General features: G+C 44.8%; 1 protein-coding gene across 2 annotated transcripts in view; it reads right to left on the bottom strand.

Moving 5' to 3' along the window:
• GNAL (G protein subunit alpha L) overlaps positions 1-17,060 on the bottom strand; it is a 312,386-nt gene that overhangs the window by 57,205 nt on the left and 238,121 nt on the right. For both annotated transcript variants that reach the window (XM_040433535.1, XM_040433536.1), the window contains exon 5: positions 12,938-13,035. In XM_040433535.1, coding sequence (XP_040289469.1) covers positions 12,938-13,035 — 98 coding nt within the window. The remainder of the gene's footprint in view (positions 1-12,937; positions 13,036-17,060) is intronic.

Below are 17,060 nucleotides of genomic sequence, written 5' to 3'. Positions count from 1 at the left end.
AACGTACCATTCAATGGAGTACCTACTATATATGCAGACCATTCAACTTTAAGGGCTCTTTCAGACGAGCGAGTTTTCCGTGTGGGTGCAATGCGTGATGCGAACGCATTGCGCCCGCACTGAATCCGGACTTATTCATTTCAATGGGTATGTGTACATAAGTGTTGTTTTTCACGCATCACTTGTGCGTTGCATGAAAATCGCATGTTCTATATTCTGGGTTTTTCACGCAGCCCTGGCCCCATAGAAGTGAATGGAGATGCGTGAAAATCATATCGCATCCGCAAGCAAGTGCAGATGCGATGCGTTTTTCACTGATGGTTGCTAAGAGATGTTGTGTGTAAACCTTCCGTTTTTTATCACGTGCGTGAAAAAAACGCATCAATGCGCATTGCACCCGCGTGAAAAAAACTGAACGCAATCGCAGACAAAACTGACTGAACTTGTTTGCGGAATCTTGGATTTTTAACTGAACGCAGGCTGAACGCATCCGGACCTAATCCGTATCGTTCATGTGCAAGAGGCCCAAGGGCCCAGGTGGATAGGCTCACAGCACTTTTTTTTTTAATAAGCCGCCACTAGGGTGCTCAGAGCAAAGAAACGATTTACTGCTCTTAAAATCAACAGCATTGGTGTCCAATCATATCCACCGATCTCCCCCTAGTGGTGGCTGCAGGCAGCTAGTTTTATATACAGAGGGAAGGGCAGCAGATTTATCAATGTATTTATAATAGGTGTCAGGTGTAAATACTATGAGAAATATGGTGTTCAGAATGACCACCTTATTTATAAAGCACCTGTGCCACTTTTTCCGACATAGAAGAAAGATAAAATTGTTGGTCATTGGGAGGGCGAGTTTTTATTTATTTTTTTAAATAAAAAATGTCTTCCAATTAATAAAATAAATGTAAATTCATCAGAAATCCAGGGAGTAAAGCCTGGGAGTGTTTGATGCATGCATACTGGGACACTGAGTGGGGCAGAGGGGACCATACTAAGTTTGGCTGTGGGGCCCTACGAGATCTGACCATTCCCGTTACGCCTTCACATGGATTCGTCCCTTTTCAAGCAAGTTCGATAAAGAATTGGTGATTTGAGTCCATACACAGTCTACCTAACATCACCGCATTTGATGGAAACCGGGACAGAACACGTCATCAGTATAGCCCAGGACGGCAGCCGCAGATTCAGACTCTGCAACATCAACCAATCCAGACGCTAGTTTCCCATTCTGACACTCTCATAGACTGCGCCATGTGCTAGAGCATATATGCAGCAAATAACCAACATAAGGCTACTTTCACACCTGCGTCAGGTGCGGATCTGTCTGGTATCTGCACAGACGGATCCGCACCTATAATGCAAACGCTTGTATCCGTTCAGAACGGATCCGTTTGCATTACCATGATAATGCAAACGGATCTGTTTTGACTTACATTGAAAGTCAATGGGAGGCGGATCCGTTTTCAATTGCACCATATTGTGTCAGTAAAAACGGATCCGTCCCTATTGACTCACATTGTAAGTCAGGACGGATCAGTTTTGGCTCAGTTTCGTCAGACGGACATCAAAACCCTGCAAGCAGCGTTTTGCATTCTGAACGGATCCGCATCCATTCAGAATGCATTGGGGCTAAACTGATCCGTTTTGGGCCGCTTGTGAGAGCCCTGAAACGGATCTCACAGGCGGACCCAGAAACGCCAGTGTGAAAGTAGCCTTACCAGTCAGGAAGGCAGATCCAGCTACAAAATGTTCATGTATGCCTTGGAGTAGAGAAAATCCCTGGGGACAGCTTTTTAAAAGTTGAGGACACAAGCCTATACGAGTATACGTAAAATGATGAGACGTCCAGCAGCCCGGTGTTGTCATGCCACTTCCTAAGCAGATCCAGCTTTGTAGAGCAGAAGGAAGCCTGCTTGCTGAGAACACAGCCATTTCTTTCATCCGCTGTATTCTCAAGGAGTTCCGGTGGAATGACTGATTATCCAATTGGCAGGGAAAAGGTTAACCCAGCTTCCTTGTATTCAACGTTGTGTTTGTGTCGATCTTCATATGAAACAGTGCTTTCTCTGTTAGCTCTGCAGAACTATATTTAGTGCTAATCACTCATCATAGCTACATGACATCCCTTTCCTTTACCAGAGTGGATCAACATAAACCCACCCTGCGCTGGTGAAAGGCACCAGCTCCACGAGACTAGTTAACCAGAGAAGCCGCCTATGCACTAGCTCCACGAGACTAGTTAACCAGAGAAGCTATGCATTAGCTCCACGAGACTAGTTAACCAGAGAAGCCGCCTATGCATTAGCTCCACGAGACTAGTTAACCAGAGAAGCAACCTATGCATTAGCTCCACGAGACTAGTTAACCATAGAAGCCACCTATGCATTAGCTCCACGAGATTAGTTAACCGGAGAAGCTATGCATTAGCTCCACGAGACTAGTTAACCAGAGAAGCCACCTATGCATTAGCTCCACGAGACTAGTTAACCAGAGAAGCCACCTATGCATTAGCTCCTCGAGACTAGTTAACCATAGAAGCCACCTATGCATTAGCTCCACGAGACTAGTTAACCGGAGAAGCTATGCATTAGCTCCACGAGACTAGTTAACCAGAGAAGCCACCTATGCATTAGCTCCTCGAGACTAGTTAACCATAGAAGCCACCTATGCATTATCTCCATGAGACTAGTTAACCAAAGAAGCCACCTATGCATTATCTCCATGAGACTAGTTAACCAGAGAAGCCACCTATGCATTAGCTCCACAAGATTAGTTAACCGGAGAAGCTATGCATTAGCTCCACGAGACTAGTTAACCAGAGAAGCCACCTATGCATTAGCTCCTCGAGACTAGTTAACCATAGAAGCCACCTATGCATTAGCTCCACGAGACTAGTTAACCGGAGAAGCTATGCATTAGCTGCTCGAGACTAGTTAACCAGAGAAGCCACCTATGCATTAGCTCCACGAGACTAGTTAACCAAAGAAGCCACCTATGCATTATCTCCATGAGACTAGTTAACCAGAGAAGCCACCTATGCATTAGCTCCTCGAGACTAGTTAACCATGTATAGCAAGCAGAGATATTAAACACCATGAAGAATAAGCACAAAGTACATTGGAAAGTTGCCTAACTTTCCATCATACAAGTATTTACTTACAGGAAACCATAACCCCATTGTAATGGTGACCGTTTTAGGGACAGGTCTAGGTGCAACAAACTCTGCTACATTTAAAGCTGGCAGCTCAGTGGGGGTGGGGCAGGGGCGTGTCCTTTCTGCCGAACCTGGTAAATGAAGGCGGTTAAAGAAGGGGGGAACTGAGCGTGGTATGTTAACCTCGTGGAGCTGGATGGAGAATTTAGAAAAAAGAGCAAACAGCAGGTGGTGCTATACAGATGGATACAGTGAGTAATTCAGTGGCTATAGTACATTTTTTATTACATGCAATTAGAAAGTATACAGATTCAGGTTTGAAAAATGTAGAATACTGTTTGTGGGAGAACCCCTTTACTGTATTTTTGGGACTAAGATCCACTCCCCCAACCCCCCCCCCCCCCCCCCAAAAAAAATGGAAAAGTGAGAGGTCGCGTCTTATAGTCTGAATGCTAATGACTGCTTCCATTATAGAAGCGGTTATTGGCATGCAGGAGGCATGGGGATGGGAGGGTCCACGCTACACAATTCCAGGTGTTCAGTGGCTCCCCTGGTCAACTTGACAGCCAGATAGCTGACCCATAGAGAATGACTGGGACTGGTGGGCCAACAGATATCCCATGCACAGCAGTCAGCCACCTTGGCTGAACTACGGCTTCAAGTTGAAAGAGCTTACACATACACAGGAGGATATCCAGCATCTGTATGACCCTTACCATGCCAAAGTGGCAGCCGGTATGGCAGCAAAGGGAGATGCCACCCAGTATTAATGTGACCCTCCCTCAACATAAACCCTGCTGGAGAACCCAAAATGAAGGGTGTGCCACATTGGTTGTGTGATCATTGACCAAGCACCACTAGCAGTTTATACTTTGATAATCTCAGCTCAATTGCAAGGGGTTCCTTTTTTCATTTTCCAGTAGTGTATAATGCATGTCCTGCACATCCACACATACTCAGTCACCATACAAAACACTGGCAATGGTCATTTTCATGTACTAGTCTGGGAGACAAATTCAAGATGCTGGTGAATGAGGTCATCTTTGTATCGCTGCATTTCATGCTAAGGCCCCTTTCACACGAGCGAGTACTCCTCCGCGTGGGTGCAATGCATGATGGGAACGCATTGCGCCCGCACTGAATCCGGACCCATTCATTTCAATGGGTCTGTGTACATGAGCATAGAAATTAATGGGGCTGCGTGAAAATCGCATCAGCAAGCAAGTGCAGATCCAATGCGTTTTTACGGATGGTTGCTAAGAGATGTTGGTGATATACCTTCAGTTTTTTGTCACACGCGTCCAAAACGCATTAAATCACAATGCACCCGCGCATTTTTCACTGAACGCATCTGCAACACATCCGGATCTAATCAGCTCACGCTCGTCTGCAAGGGGCCTAAGAGTTGGTCCGCTACCAAATTTTCAGCGTTCAGGAAAATCTTGTATTCTCGCTTATTCTGTAAGGGTCGTCTTGAGTACCTGTATCAGCATGCGGAAGATCTATACTATAAAAGCATGTTACACGCCAGGGCCAAAAAGATGATTTTGGTTCACCACATACAAAAGCTAAAGGGTTTACCCCATGAAGGAATAAAAAATAAAAAAGCAACTGTATCAACTGACATCCGCAACAATTAGTCAAAAAACAAAACAAAAAAACTGTTCTAAAATCGTTTTTTCACTCATTACTACCAATATACCCCTCCACAATGGAGCTCTGTTGATTTCCAGTAGGCAGAAAGCAAAGCGCCCCACGACAAGGGGTTGCATCGATATCAAAATTTTGATTAGATTTTGATACCATAAAAAATTATTGCGATACTAGATACCATGCGTAAAAAAATGTAACACCAAAAAAGCCGCATTCTGCATTTTATGGAACGTCAGTTTAAATTTTTTTTTTCTGTTATGGCGTTCACTGCATAGGAGATATTTTTTAAAATATTTTAATAGTTCGCACTTTTACGGGCGTGCGATATGCAATATATTTTTTTAATGTTTATATATTTTATATGTAAAATTGGGAAAGGGGGTGATTTAAACTTAATATTTTGGTGTTTGGTTTTTTTAAACTTTTATTTTTTTTACTTTTTATTTAATAACTAACTATTGGCCCCCTTATGGGTTAGAACCTGGGATCTTTTGATCCCTTGTCCTATTCACCCTGATAGAGCTCTATTAGGGTGAATAGGATCTCACACTCTCCCTGCTGCCCTGTACTTTGTGCACACAGCAGCAGGGAGATTACCATGGCAGCCAGGGCTTCAGTAGCGTCCTGGCTGCCATGGTAACCGATCAGAGCCCCAGGATTACACTGCTGGGGCTCCGATCACAACTGCCACCAATGAGGAGGAGGGGAGGGGACCCTGTGGCTACTGCCACCAATGAATATAACAATAAGGGGTGGGGGGGGGGGGCGCCTGTGGCCACTGCGCCACCAATGAATATAATTAACACATTCATTTAAGTGTAGGCAGCGGGTGCTGGCTGCTGCGATCCCCGGCAATTAACCCTTCAGGTTTGGCACCTGTGATACCGCTGCCGACACCCGCTGCATACACTTAAATTAATGTGTTAATTATATTTATTGGTGGTGCAGTGGCCACAGTCCCTCCCCTCCTCCGCAGTACTAAACTCCCATTGGTGGCAGCGGCGGCACAGGGGGGAGGGACTGCCTCCTTCTTCCCTGTGCTGCTGAGGAGAACATGGCATGCACTGAAAGCAGCGTGTGCCATGTTCTCTAACAGATACTAGGCTGCGCACCCTAGTATCGTTAAATAGTAAGACTCGGTATAGTATCGATCCGGGTCTAAAAGTATCGATTTGGTTTCGAAACTTAGATACCCGGTGCAAATCTACCCACGACTCCCGAGCCACTGCCTCTCCCATGAGTGCCATGCGTTTATTGTTTAGGGATCAAGGTGTGGATTAAGGCTGAGTACACAGAAGGAAGCTACTGCCCATGTGTGTCCACTGCTGCCTGATGCAGAAGGTGGACACAGATCTAGCACTGGCGTCAAGATAAGATATCTACACTCACACACACACACACACACACAAATAGACTGCTTTTGTGACCCTTCTGTTGAGCACAATACAATAATTCTCATGGGATAACCCCTTTGAGTATAAATTACGTTTCACAGTTCATAACATATCTTATCACTTGGCCTGACTCGAAAGCACAAAATTACAAGGCACACTCCTGACCTCCCACTGTAAGAGATATAGATTTAGACAATTATGAGTGGAAGCAACGCTAAGCCCTGGCTTCACACACAAAAATGAGATTAAAAAGGCCTTAGACCAAAGCAATGCTTTAAACAAAACAAAAAACATTTCCCTTCATTTGATGAAAGCTGAAGAGTAACTGGTGTACTATGGCTATCGCCAGACACATAGCACCAACGTATTCTGCAGCGCTGTACAGAGACTGTCAGCACTCACATCACTCCCCGTTCTCATCAGTCGCATTGGGGTCCCAGATATGGCAAAACTTCCACATCAGTCCAATTAAACAACACTTACTGAAATTACTGTAGGAAAATTTGGACAACCACCATTTACACGACAGATAATTGTAAAAAAAAAATTTTTGCATTAAAATTTCACAATCGCTAGCACCAACCACACTGTTGTTATGATCCCCCACAACAGTGCTCCACACTCCCCCTAGTGGTCACCACAGCACCTCCCTCCTTACTGCACTACATTTTACACTGACTTGCTTCCCCCTAGTCCTGTGCATCTGTTAAAGCACATGCATTCTTTGAAGCATGCAGCTGCGAATGCACAGACCTGGTTGCCATGGGGGGGCTGGACAAAAAAAAATAATAAATCAAAACATCCAGGCTAAGGCAGGTGTTCGGCCGACAGCTATTTTTGCCATACACATTAAAGGGGTTGTTCAAGAATGTTTTTATTTTTTTTAAGCAACCCCAACCCCCTCCCCACTTGGCCAAACCTGAAAAAAGGGAAAGCTAAATTACCTGCTTCCCTCCCTAGTGTCACCAGTGATGCTAGGACGGCTCGTACCCATCGCAGCCTGCTATTGGCTGCTCCACCCCCCCCCCCCCCCCCCCCCCCCCACACACATTGCAGGGATCAAGGAAGTATAATCTATATGAGGGGCCCGGGCATGCCTTATAGTTTGGATAACCCCTTTAAGCTTGGCTGAGCATAGATGTCCTGAGTGACAAAAAGCCAATGATTAAGTCCTCCACCAGCGACTTATCTTCATGAGAACAAAAGGATCGGGATGGTGAAATCCAACAACCTGATCCTCATGTCACCCGACATCTGCCATCAGGGGAAAGCTAGGGAGATCCACATACACATTAGATGACTGGTGGGTATGGTCGACATTTATCGGTGTGTTGCCAGCTTAACCCATGGTCTAAACTAAATGTACTATTACACCAGCAGATGTCACACAGATCACGATAAACAATCGAAGATGTAGCGACTCGTTAACGACGAAAAATTTGCTTATTATACACATAATTGTTTGTACTTGCGGTCGTTACTCATTCGCTAAGAAATCGTTCCTTGTTATTACATGTAAAGACCCGGGGGCAGATGCTTAGGCTACTTTTGCCCTAATGCATTCTGAATGGATAAGGATCCGTTCAGAAGGCATCAGTTTGCCTCCGTTCCGCCTCTATTGCAATGTAAGTCAATGGGGACGGATCCATTTTCCATGACACAATCTGGCACAATAGAAAACGGATCCCTCCTCCATCGACTTCCGTCTTGGCTATGTTAAAGATAATACAAACGGATCCGTTCTAAACGAATGCAAACGGTTGTATTATCTGAACGAATCCGTCTGTGCAGATCTATAACGGATCCGCACCAAACGAGAGAGTGTGAAAGTAGCCTTAGTCAAAAGGCATGTATATAAGATCATTAGCCAGTAGACGATTCCATATTGGGGTACTTTCACACTTGCGTTCCAGGGACGTCACTACCAAAACCACCTATGGGCTGATGGTGGGTACCTGAACTGGTGAAATGAGGTGGGGTGTATTGACAATGGAGTACGAGTCTCCCTGATGCACATGCTCACAAGTGTTGTGCAACCACTAAATGGGCGACATGTCTGTAAAGATATGTCCGTGCAATAGATGACATATGTAATGAGTGAATTCATTCATTAAAAAAGGCAAGCAAGGTTTCCACAGAGATTCTGAGATTATGAAACAAGCACACCATCATATGCTTTGCCCTGACACTAATCTTTGAAGCTTGTACAGTAGACTTTTGTCTATAGACAGGAAGAGGTCTTTGAATGAAAATAAATAATAATTAACATTACATTAGTGGAACCCACAAGAGCTGCTAAAAGCAAGCCATAATGCCATCAATAACATACACCATGCTGCTGAAAGCCAGGGACATTTAGAAACTCTTAAGAAAAACAAACAGAAAAGACAAAAACATATATATTTTCCAATATTTGCGGAGGTGTGCCATGTATTATTCTATATGAAAATACAGTCTCGATTCGAAGACATACAGTATAAATAATGCTGGATGTTTTGACTATGCCCGCCCAGACCCAGTGGTGGTCCACAGCTACAAGTGGTGCCATTTCCCACTACAAACAGATGAAGAAAAATGATGTTTTCATATATGCAAATGAGCCTCTAGGAGCAATGGGGGCGTTGACATTACACCTAGAGGCTCGGTTCTCTCTGTCCTTTGCACTTTGACTGGCAGGACCAGGCAGAGAAAATGTCATCACGCCTGGCCCTGCAAATGAAAGCGAAGAGGGCGTGGCAGTTGCAGAGAGAACCGAGCCTCTAGGTGTAATGGCAACGCCCCGTTGCTCTTTGAGGCTCATTTGCATATATTAAAACATAATTTTTCTCAGCAATGAGGGCACATATGAACATGAGACCAACACAGATACCATGCAACAGGTCAGCCAGGTTCATAGGTACAGATCTGCTAACAGCTGCCCTTAACACCTTCACTGCCTTGTAGCAATGTTTATTTTAACTAGTACAGCCCCATAGATAAAGACAGGTACATAGTGAGTGGACGGTTGCAGCCAGAACATACCATGCTGCAACAATAAGGCTGGGGCAGGTTGATTATGGCTGACACATGATGTATGGCCAAAAAGCCAAACCTAAGAAAGAAATACAGCAGGTTTGGATTTTTGCGATTGTACACTACAACCCGCGAGTCGCAATGAGACCCTGTTCACGTTCACTAGTTTCAATGCTGCAGCAGTACAACTGTGATCTGGCCATGCAATGCGTGTCAGCCTAATCAAGTGTAACCGCACATGCGTTCATTCCAAGCTATTGGCATGCATACGTGCTGCCAAACCACGCTGATTTTCAGGTCAACATAAGAGGCCATCAACCTAAAGTGAGCAAGTGTTCATCGTCAGAATGCTGCATGTGTTCATACTGGAGTACGATTGTTCATACTAATGATCATTCAGCCAATTATCGCACCGCAGAAACTGGTCTTAAAGGGAACCTGTCACCTAGAAAATGCATATTAAACTGCCAGCAGTAACTTATTGCAGCCTGTAGCATGACTATAAAGGGGTCTGTGTCTTTTCTGTGCAATGCGGCAAAGGTCCGAAAAAAGACTTTTATTCAACAGGCCACGCTATGTAAACGATAGTCTTGAAGTCAAGGGGGCAGCGGCTTTCTCGCCTAAAGTCAAGGGTGCCCCGTCCCCTTTTCCTCCCCTTAGTGTTTGATTGATAGGATTTCAGTCACTACTGGACGCATGAATGTGGTCTTGCACGTGCGCAGTGTCCCTGCAATACCGGCGCCTGCGCTGTGCCTGTTCCACTCCGCTATGAGTACTGTTCAAAAGCTCAATGCTCAGGCACACGAGAGCCTGGGCATGCGCGAGACTACATTCAAGCAACCGGCAGTGAAGGAATCGGGCATCCTATCAAACACTTTGGGGAGGTGAAGGGGACGGGGCCCCCTTGACTTCAAGACTATCGTTTACATAGCGTGGCCTGTTGAATAAAAGTCTTTTTTCAGACTTTTGCCACATTGCACAGAAAAGACACAGACCCCTTTCTAATCATGCTACAGGCGGCAAGAAGGTACGGCTGGCGGTTTAATATGCATTTTCTAGGTGACAGGTTCCCTTTAAGGGCGAGTTCACATTACCATTATGCATTCTGTTATTGTTTTCCGTTATAACAGAAAATGGAATCCATAAGACGGAAATCAAAGCGGGAGCCTTTAAGAGACATTCTGTTTTGATCAGTCATAATAGAAGTCTATGGGCAAGCATAACGGAGCGGTCTGGTTTGCGGAAACAAAGTTCTCTCCTGCATAACGGAAACCAGACGGATCCGTTATGATTATGGAATGCATAACGGGGATCTAAACCCGGCCTAACTCCACTATATTAAAAGGCCAACGATCAACGAACCGAGTGGCATTGTAAAAAAAAAAGTTAAAACGCCACCGTTCCGCTGCTGGTCTCTGCTTCTTGCTCACTCTTAAAGGGATTTTGTCATCTCTTTTTACCCTATAGAGATGCGGACATGCACGGCTAGGTCGTCGCTAGCATGTCCGCAATATACCTGTCCCATATCTCTGAGTGGTTTTATTGAGTATAAAAAAATGATTTTAGATATATGTAAATCAGCCTGGTAAAGTGCCTAAGGGGCTGCACTAACCGTTCTGGAGCCCAGCACCGCCCCCTGTGAAGGAGCCCAGCACCGCCTGTAACCACCAATCTCCTCCTTGCTCACAAAGTCAGATCACCGCGAGCTCGCACATGCGCAGTTCCTTCCCTGAGGCAGCACAGGGAAGGAACACTATGCCGGCACTGCGCAAGCGCGAGATTACAGTGACCTGCCTCAGGTGGAGGCACCTGATCAGGTCGCAGAAACGACAAGGAATCGGTGGAGAGGAGTAGGACGTCTTTTGTTTTTCTATGCAGACAACCTTTAAATGTATGCATAGTTCAAATGACAGAACTTTTTTTTCCATCTATTGTGGACTCCCTTTAGTGCACTCAGCAGGCTAGGTAACCTAGCAAACGCTCAGCTTCCTGTGTGGGTAACCACCATCTAACTATATGTACCGAGGGTGTAGCTCCCGTCCAATACACTGCAGTTCTATAATGCGAAGGACGGCCTTAGCCATCGACAACCAGAATCATGACAAGAAACCACACAGCTTCAAGACAAAAGGAAAAACGGAGAAAGACCAGAACAGCACAAGATCCCAATACATGCAGGCTCGCTCATCCTTCTGTGCGCTCTTGCAGCGATCGTCCATTACAAATCTCATTGTTTAATATTGTTTTACAGAGCAAGCAGAACATGACAGGAAAAAGCTGCACTGTGTGATAACCAGCGCAATATCAAAGGGCCGAGCAGCAAGACCCTACACCTGTGTTTTCCTATGTAGTTTCTATATTCTGTCTTCTGTTCAAAGGCCAAGAACAATATTTTACTTCATTCACCCAAATGAAGATAGAAATCAAGCTTTTACATGATGAAGTCCGATAACGGAATAGTCTAAAGCGTATGTTCCCACACGAGTGAAGTTCCCATAACCTGCCCTAGAGAAGTTCAACACATGTCAAGTTTTTAAATGGGCCTATTCAATGGGAATTCAGGCCTCCTTAACCATTTCAGTGGCCTTCATACCAGACGAGCCTGCAGCCTTTGAAAGCCTGGCATCATCATTTTAATATTAGGGTATTTAGAGACATTTGAAGGATGCCTTAAAGGGGTTTTTCAGTAATTTTTTTTATTTATTAAGTGCCCACAGCATGGCCCCGAAACAGAAGATTCATACTTACCTGCTTCACGCCCCTGCGGTCCCTGGCACTTTGTATGCGGTCTCCATATTCTGGTCCCAGAGCTGTTCACACCTGGTTGGCTATGGGCGTAGTCACATGCACTACTCCAGCCAATGACTGGCCACAATCAGCAAGTCCCCGCAGGAGCAGTGCATGTGGTCAGCCAGATGTGGAGATCGCGGGGGCAACGCAGAGGACCGGAGGGCTGGGGAGCCGTTAAGTATAAACCTTCTGTTTCAGGGCCATGCTGCAGGAACTTGACTGAAATTTTTAATTTTTTTTTTTACTGAAAAACTCCTTCAATGGTAATCAATGTGCTTACAAATCTATGAAAATATACACAGAAATATAAACATCTACATACATATCTTGTGATGCAAATACACATTTCAACTTTAAAGGGGTATTCCAGGACCAATATATTGATCACCTGTCCATAGGATAGGTCATTAATATCAGATCAGTGGGAGTCCGACACCCGATGCTCCAACCAACAAGTTGGTAGCGGCAGCTGCAATCCCAGAAGTAAACAGAGTACAGAGCTAAACCATACAGCGCCATACCCTGTGCAGTGGCCACTCTCGGGTACTGCAGCTCAGCTCTTATTCAAGTGAATGAGAGCAGAGCTGCAGTACCCGAGAACAGCCACTGCAAGTGTATGGAGCTGTGGTATTCCGGCTTCTGTACACTGTTTACTAAACTGCAGCAGCAACTAACAGCCTGTTGTGGAGAGTGTCGGACCCGCACTGCGCAGATATTAATAACCTATTCTATGGACAGATGATAAATATGTTGGTCCTGGAAAACGCCTTTAACAGGAAGAATAATTCCCCCACCCCCAGAAACGGCACCACATGGGTTGATCCTGGGACTGCCGCCACAAAATCAAACTCCCCACCCCCCCACAAGTCTCATATAATTCATTTAGGTAATTCTATTGACAAGAATATCGCCATAATGGAGAAGCACTTACTATTGTGCGCAGTCAATGAGTTGGTATTCATTTGACCTCTCGAAGCATGCCTTCACACCGTCATCATCCCAAAGTTTTTGTGCGTGTTCAAAAAATTCCTAGAAACCAAAAGTGAAAGTTGTCATTTTCTATGAAGAGAACCCAACAGTAAGGTCACAATAAGTCACAGTGTATATAAGAAGAGTGTGAACGTAGTAATACACAACCAATTCCTCATGGTGTAACAAGTGCGGATTCAATAAGTAACCTGATGTGATGGTAAAACGTACAGTTATATAACATAGGGGACAGAAAAATACAGATAGGATGTCTACCAGAAAACTGCATCCAGATCACCAACCACTAGGGCACCCTCTCCTTACAGTGCAGATCCACTTTACTGACACTGGAGGCACATTGTTAGGTTATGCCATCAATATCAGATAGGTGCGGGTTCCACCTCTGGGACCCGCACCTATCTTCAGAACCGGCCCCCGGAAGGAAAAGAGAGCAGCCGTGCATGTGTGCCTTCTGTTTACTGCTATGGGAATCCCAAAAATATCAGAGTAATGGCTTGGCTATTTCTGGGATTCCCATAGGTGGCCGAACATGCGCAGTGCGCTAGCACGCTCGCTCGACTATTTTCATAACTCCCACAGCAGTGAACATGCGCAGTGTGCTCTCTTTTACTTCAGGGCCCCCGTTATAGAGAGAGAAGCGGGTCCCAGAGGTGGGACCCGCACCTAATCTGACATTGATATGCCATCAGTGTCTGACATGGGAATACCCCTTTAAGATACTTTTTGAGACAAAGGACTCATAAATACATACATCAACAGGGGCAAACACAAATCTCATAGGACCTCATAGCAAAATTTAGTAAAGCCCCACCAAGTTTGCCAGTACATTTGTCAAACACTCCGGGGTAGAACAAATAAATAAAAACTAATTGCCCTCGGCCTCGCCCACTATATCCAAATTCTAAGTCAGAAAAATGTGGAACAGGTGCTTAAAAAATATGGTGCTTATCCTAAACAGTATATTTTTCAATGTATTTACACCAGAAATATCGTAAAATGTCGCAGTTCATAAGTCACAAAAATTGCCACAATTTTACTCCAGAAAAGGGGTGCAATAGAAGGCGGAGGAGCCTCTCAAGACAGAAGCGTTGGACTAAGGCTACTTTCACACTAGCATTTTAAATTCCGCTATTGAGATCCATCATAGAGGCTTAGTGCCGAAAAAAAACGCTTCAGTTTTGTCCCTATTCATTGTCAATGGGGACAAAACGTAACTGAACAAAACGGAATGCACCAAAATGCATCCCGTTCCGTTTGGTTGCGTCCTCATCGCGGACAGAATAACGCTGCAAGCAGCGTTATTCTATCCGCGATGTGGTGCGGAGCAAGACACAATAGGAAACGGATCCTTCCCCCATTGACTTTCAATGGTGTTCAAGACTGATCCGTCATGGCTATAGAAGACATAATACAACCGGATCTGTTCATGATGGATGCATGTGGTTGTATTATTGCAACGGAAGCGTTTTTGCAAATCCATGACGGATCCGCAAAAGACGCTAATGTGAAAGTAGCCTTAAAGATACATCAAATATCGTGCGGCATTTGAGAAATTTGACACAAATTAGGCAACTTTCACACTGGCGTTTTGGTTTCCATTTGTGAGATTCGTTTCAGGGCTCTCACAAGCGGTCCAAAATGGATCAGTTTTGCCCTAATGCATTCTGAATGGATAAGGATCAGTTCAGAATGCATCAGTTTGCCTCCGATCAGTCACCATTCCTCTCTGGAGGCGGACAACAAAACGCTGCTTGCAGTGCTGGATCATTTCTTTCCGCTTTTATGACCGGATACAAAACCGCAGAACGGAAGACATCCTGATGCATCCTGAATGGATCTCTTTTTATTCAGAATGCATGAGGACTAAAAACGGAAAAGTTTTTTTCCCCTTTAGGGCTTATGCGCACGACCGTGTGCCAGCCGGGCCCGTGCTGCGGACCGCAATGAATGGGCACCCACCATAGGGCAGCCGCATGTGGACCAATTCACTTAAATGGGGTCCGCATTCAACAGTCCGCACTGCATATAAGTAGTGCATGCACTACTTTTTTGCAGTGCGGAGGCACGGACAGAAACCCCACGGAAGCATTCTATAGCGCTTCCGTGGGGTTCCGTGCCTCCGTTCCGCACCGGACCTTCCAGATTGCAGACCCATTCAAGTGAATGGGCCCACATCCGTGATGCGGTGCAAAAACAGCCAGGGCCCGTATATGGAGGACCTGTGTTTGGACCACAATACAGGCCTGGCCAGCACATGGTCGCGTGCATGAGCCCTTATTGAGATCCTCTGACGAATCTCCATACTGGAAAAAAACAATGCAAGTGGGGAAAGTAGTCTTATAGAGCAGGAGGAGCTGAGCAGATCGATAGTTTTATGGGAAAATATTCAGTAAAAGGTCTCAAGTACATGACCTTATGTATTTTGCGGCCCGCAAATTGCAGACCCCAAAAATACGGATACTGTGCAGCCATACGTCACTGCACGTGGCAGGGTTCTGGAAGGTCGTCTGTTCTTATGCTGGTTTAATTAGATAAATGCCTAAAAGAGTGAATGTAAGTCATCACTTCTGAGGGAACTACTGACACCTAAAGAAACACAAACCGAATTGGAGGTGACTAGGGTCTTCTCAATACCTGAAATACACGTGAAACTCGAAAAATTTGAATATCGTGAAAAGGTTCAATATTCTAGGCTCAAAGTGTCACACTCTAGTCAGCTAATTAATCCATACCCCCTGAGCAAAGGGCACCTCAAAATTGTGACTTTGGGGTTTTCATAAGCTGTAAGCCATAATCATCCAAATTATAACAAATAAAGGCTTGAAATATCTCACTTTGCATGTAATGAGTCTATCTCATATGTTAGTTTCACCTTTTTTTAAGTTGCATTACTGAAATTTTTCGAGTTTCGCCTGTACTCTAATCCAGGGGCACATACAGTACTTTACTCATTTGGTTCAATGAAATGTATTGGAACGCAGAAACAAAATGACTATATAGTAGAAACCTGTTCATAAATGACGTAAATATGAATGCACAAGACAGAAAACTAAACTATCTCAAGTGGTGTCAGCAGAATGCCTAGAAACGAATGTGTCAAGAATGACCCTTACCTGGAGGACTGTGGGCAATCACTCTAGGACAGGCATGCTCAACCTGCGGCCCTCCAGTTGTTGCAAAACTACAACTCCCATCATTCCCCGACAGCCTACAACTATCGTCCTACAGAAGGGCATTGTGGGAGTTGTAGTTTTACAACAGCTTGAGGGCCGCAGGTTGAGCATGCCTGCTCTAGGATATGGACGCCTATGTGATGGACAGAAAGTCTGCACTTTGCTCCTGAAGTTTGCCTCGTTTACAATGAAGTCAAAGTTATACCTACATAATACACTAATCCTAAAAATCTGAGCATTGGGGAGGAAGAGCGTGAAATCAGCAGGGTTATTTTTGGTCATGCTTACGGAGATTAGCAGTTTGTTTTGTGCAAGTCTAATAGTTTGCACATGATGTTTTTATTTCTGCTAGGTTGCATTAGCCAAATGTGAAAACGGAAATGTGGATACGCACCTTCTACCAAATCTACCTCCCTACAAATACCAGTGTGATGAAAGACTAAAACTAGAAACGACTAAGGTTTCACACGACCGTATTTTCCATCGGTGTGCAATCCGCATGGTTGAGGAGTGCACACTGAATGTCAGTGCTTTTTGTGGATCCGTTGTGCCGTTCTGGAAAAGGTAGAACATGTCCTATTCTGGTCCGTATCGCAGGATGAGAATAGCCTTTTTATTAAAGGGAGTGAGATAAATATGAAGTGCACACAGAAATGCTCTGTATTTTGCGGACTGGCGGTGTAAAAATTTGCCTATATGTAAGTCGGCAATGGCTTCTACAAGCAACTGAAACATCAACTTTGAGGTTTATTACTTCTTGGTCTATCAGAAACGGTTCGGGCCTAAACAAAGATGTGGTTTTGCTCAGCTGGTGTCATATGCAGTCAGAGGTGAAGGGTAACATTTCCCCATTATAAAACAAAAAAAAACAAAACATTTTGAATTCAAATT

The sequence above is a fragment of the Bufo bufo genome, chromosome 5 (genome assembly GCF_905171765.1).
Source record: "Bufo bufo chromosome 5, aBufBuf1.1, whole genome shotgun sequence".
Lineage (NCBI taxonomy): Eukaryota > Metazoa > Chordata > Amphibia > Anura > Bufonidae > Bufo > Bufo bufo.
The sequence above is the reverse complement of the archived record's forward strand: the minus strand, read 5'-3'. Positions and strand labels throughout refer to the sequence as shown.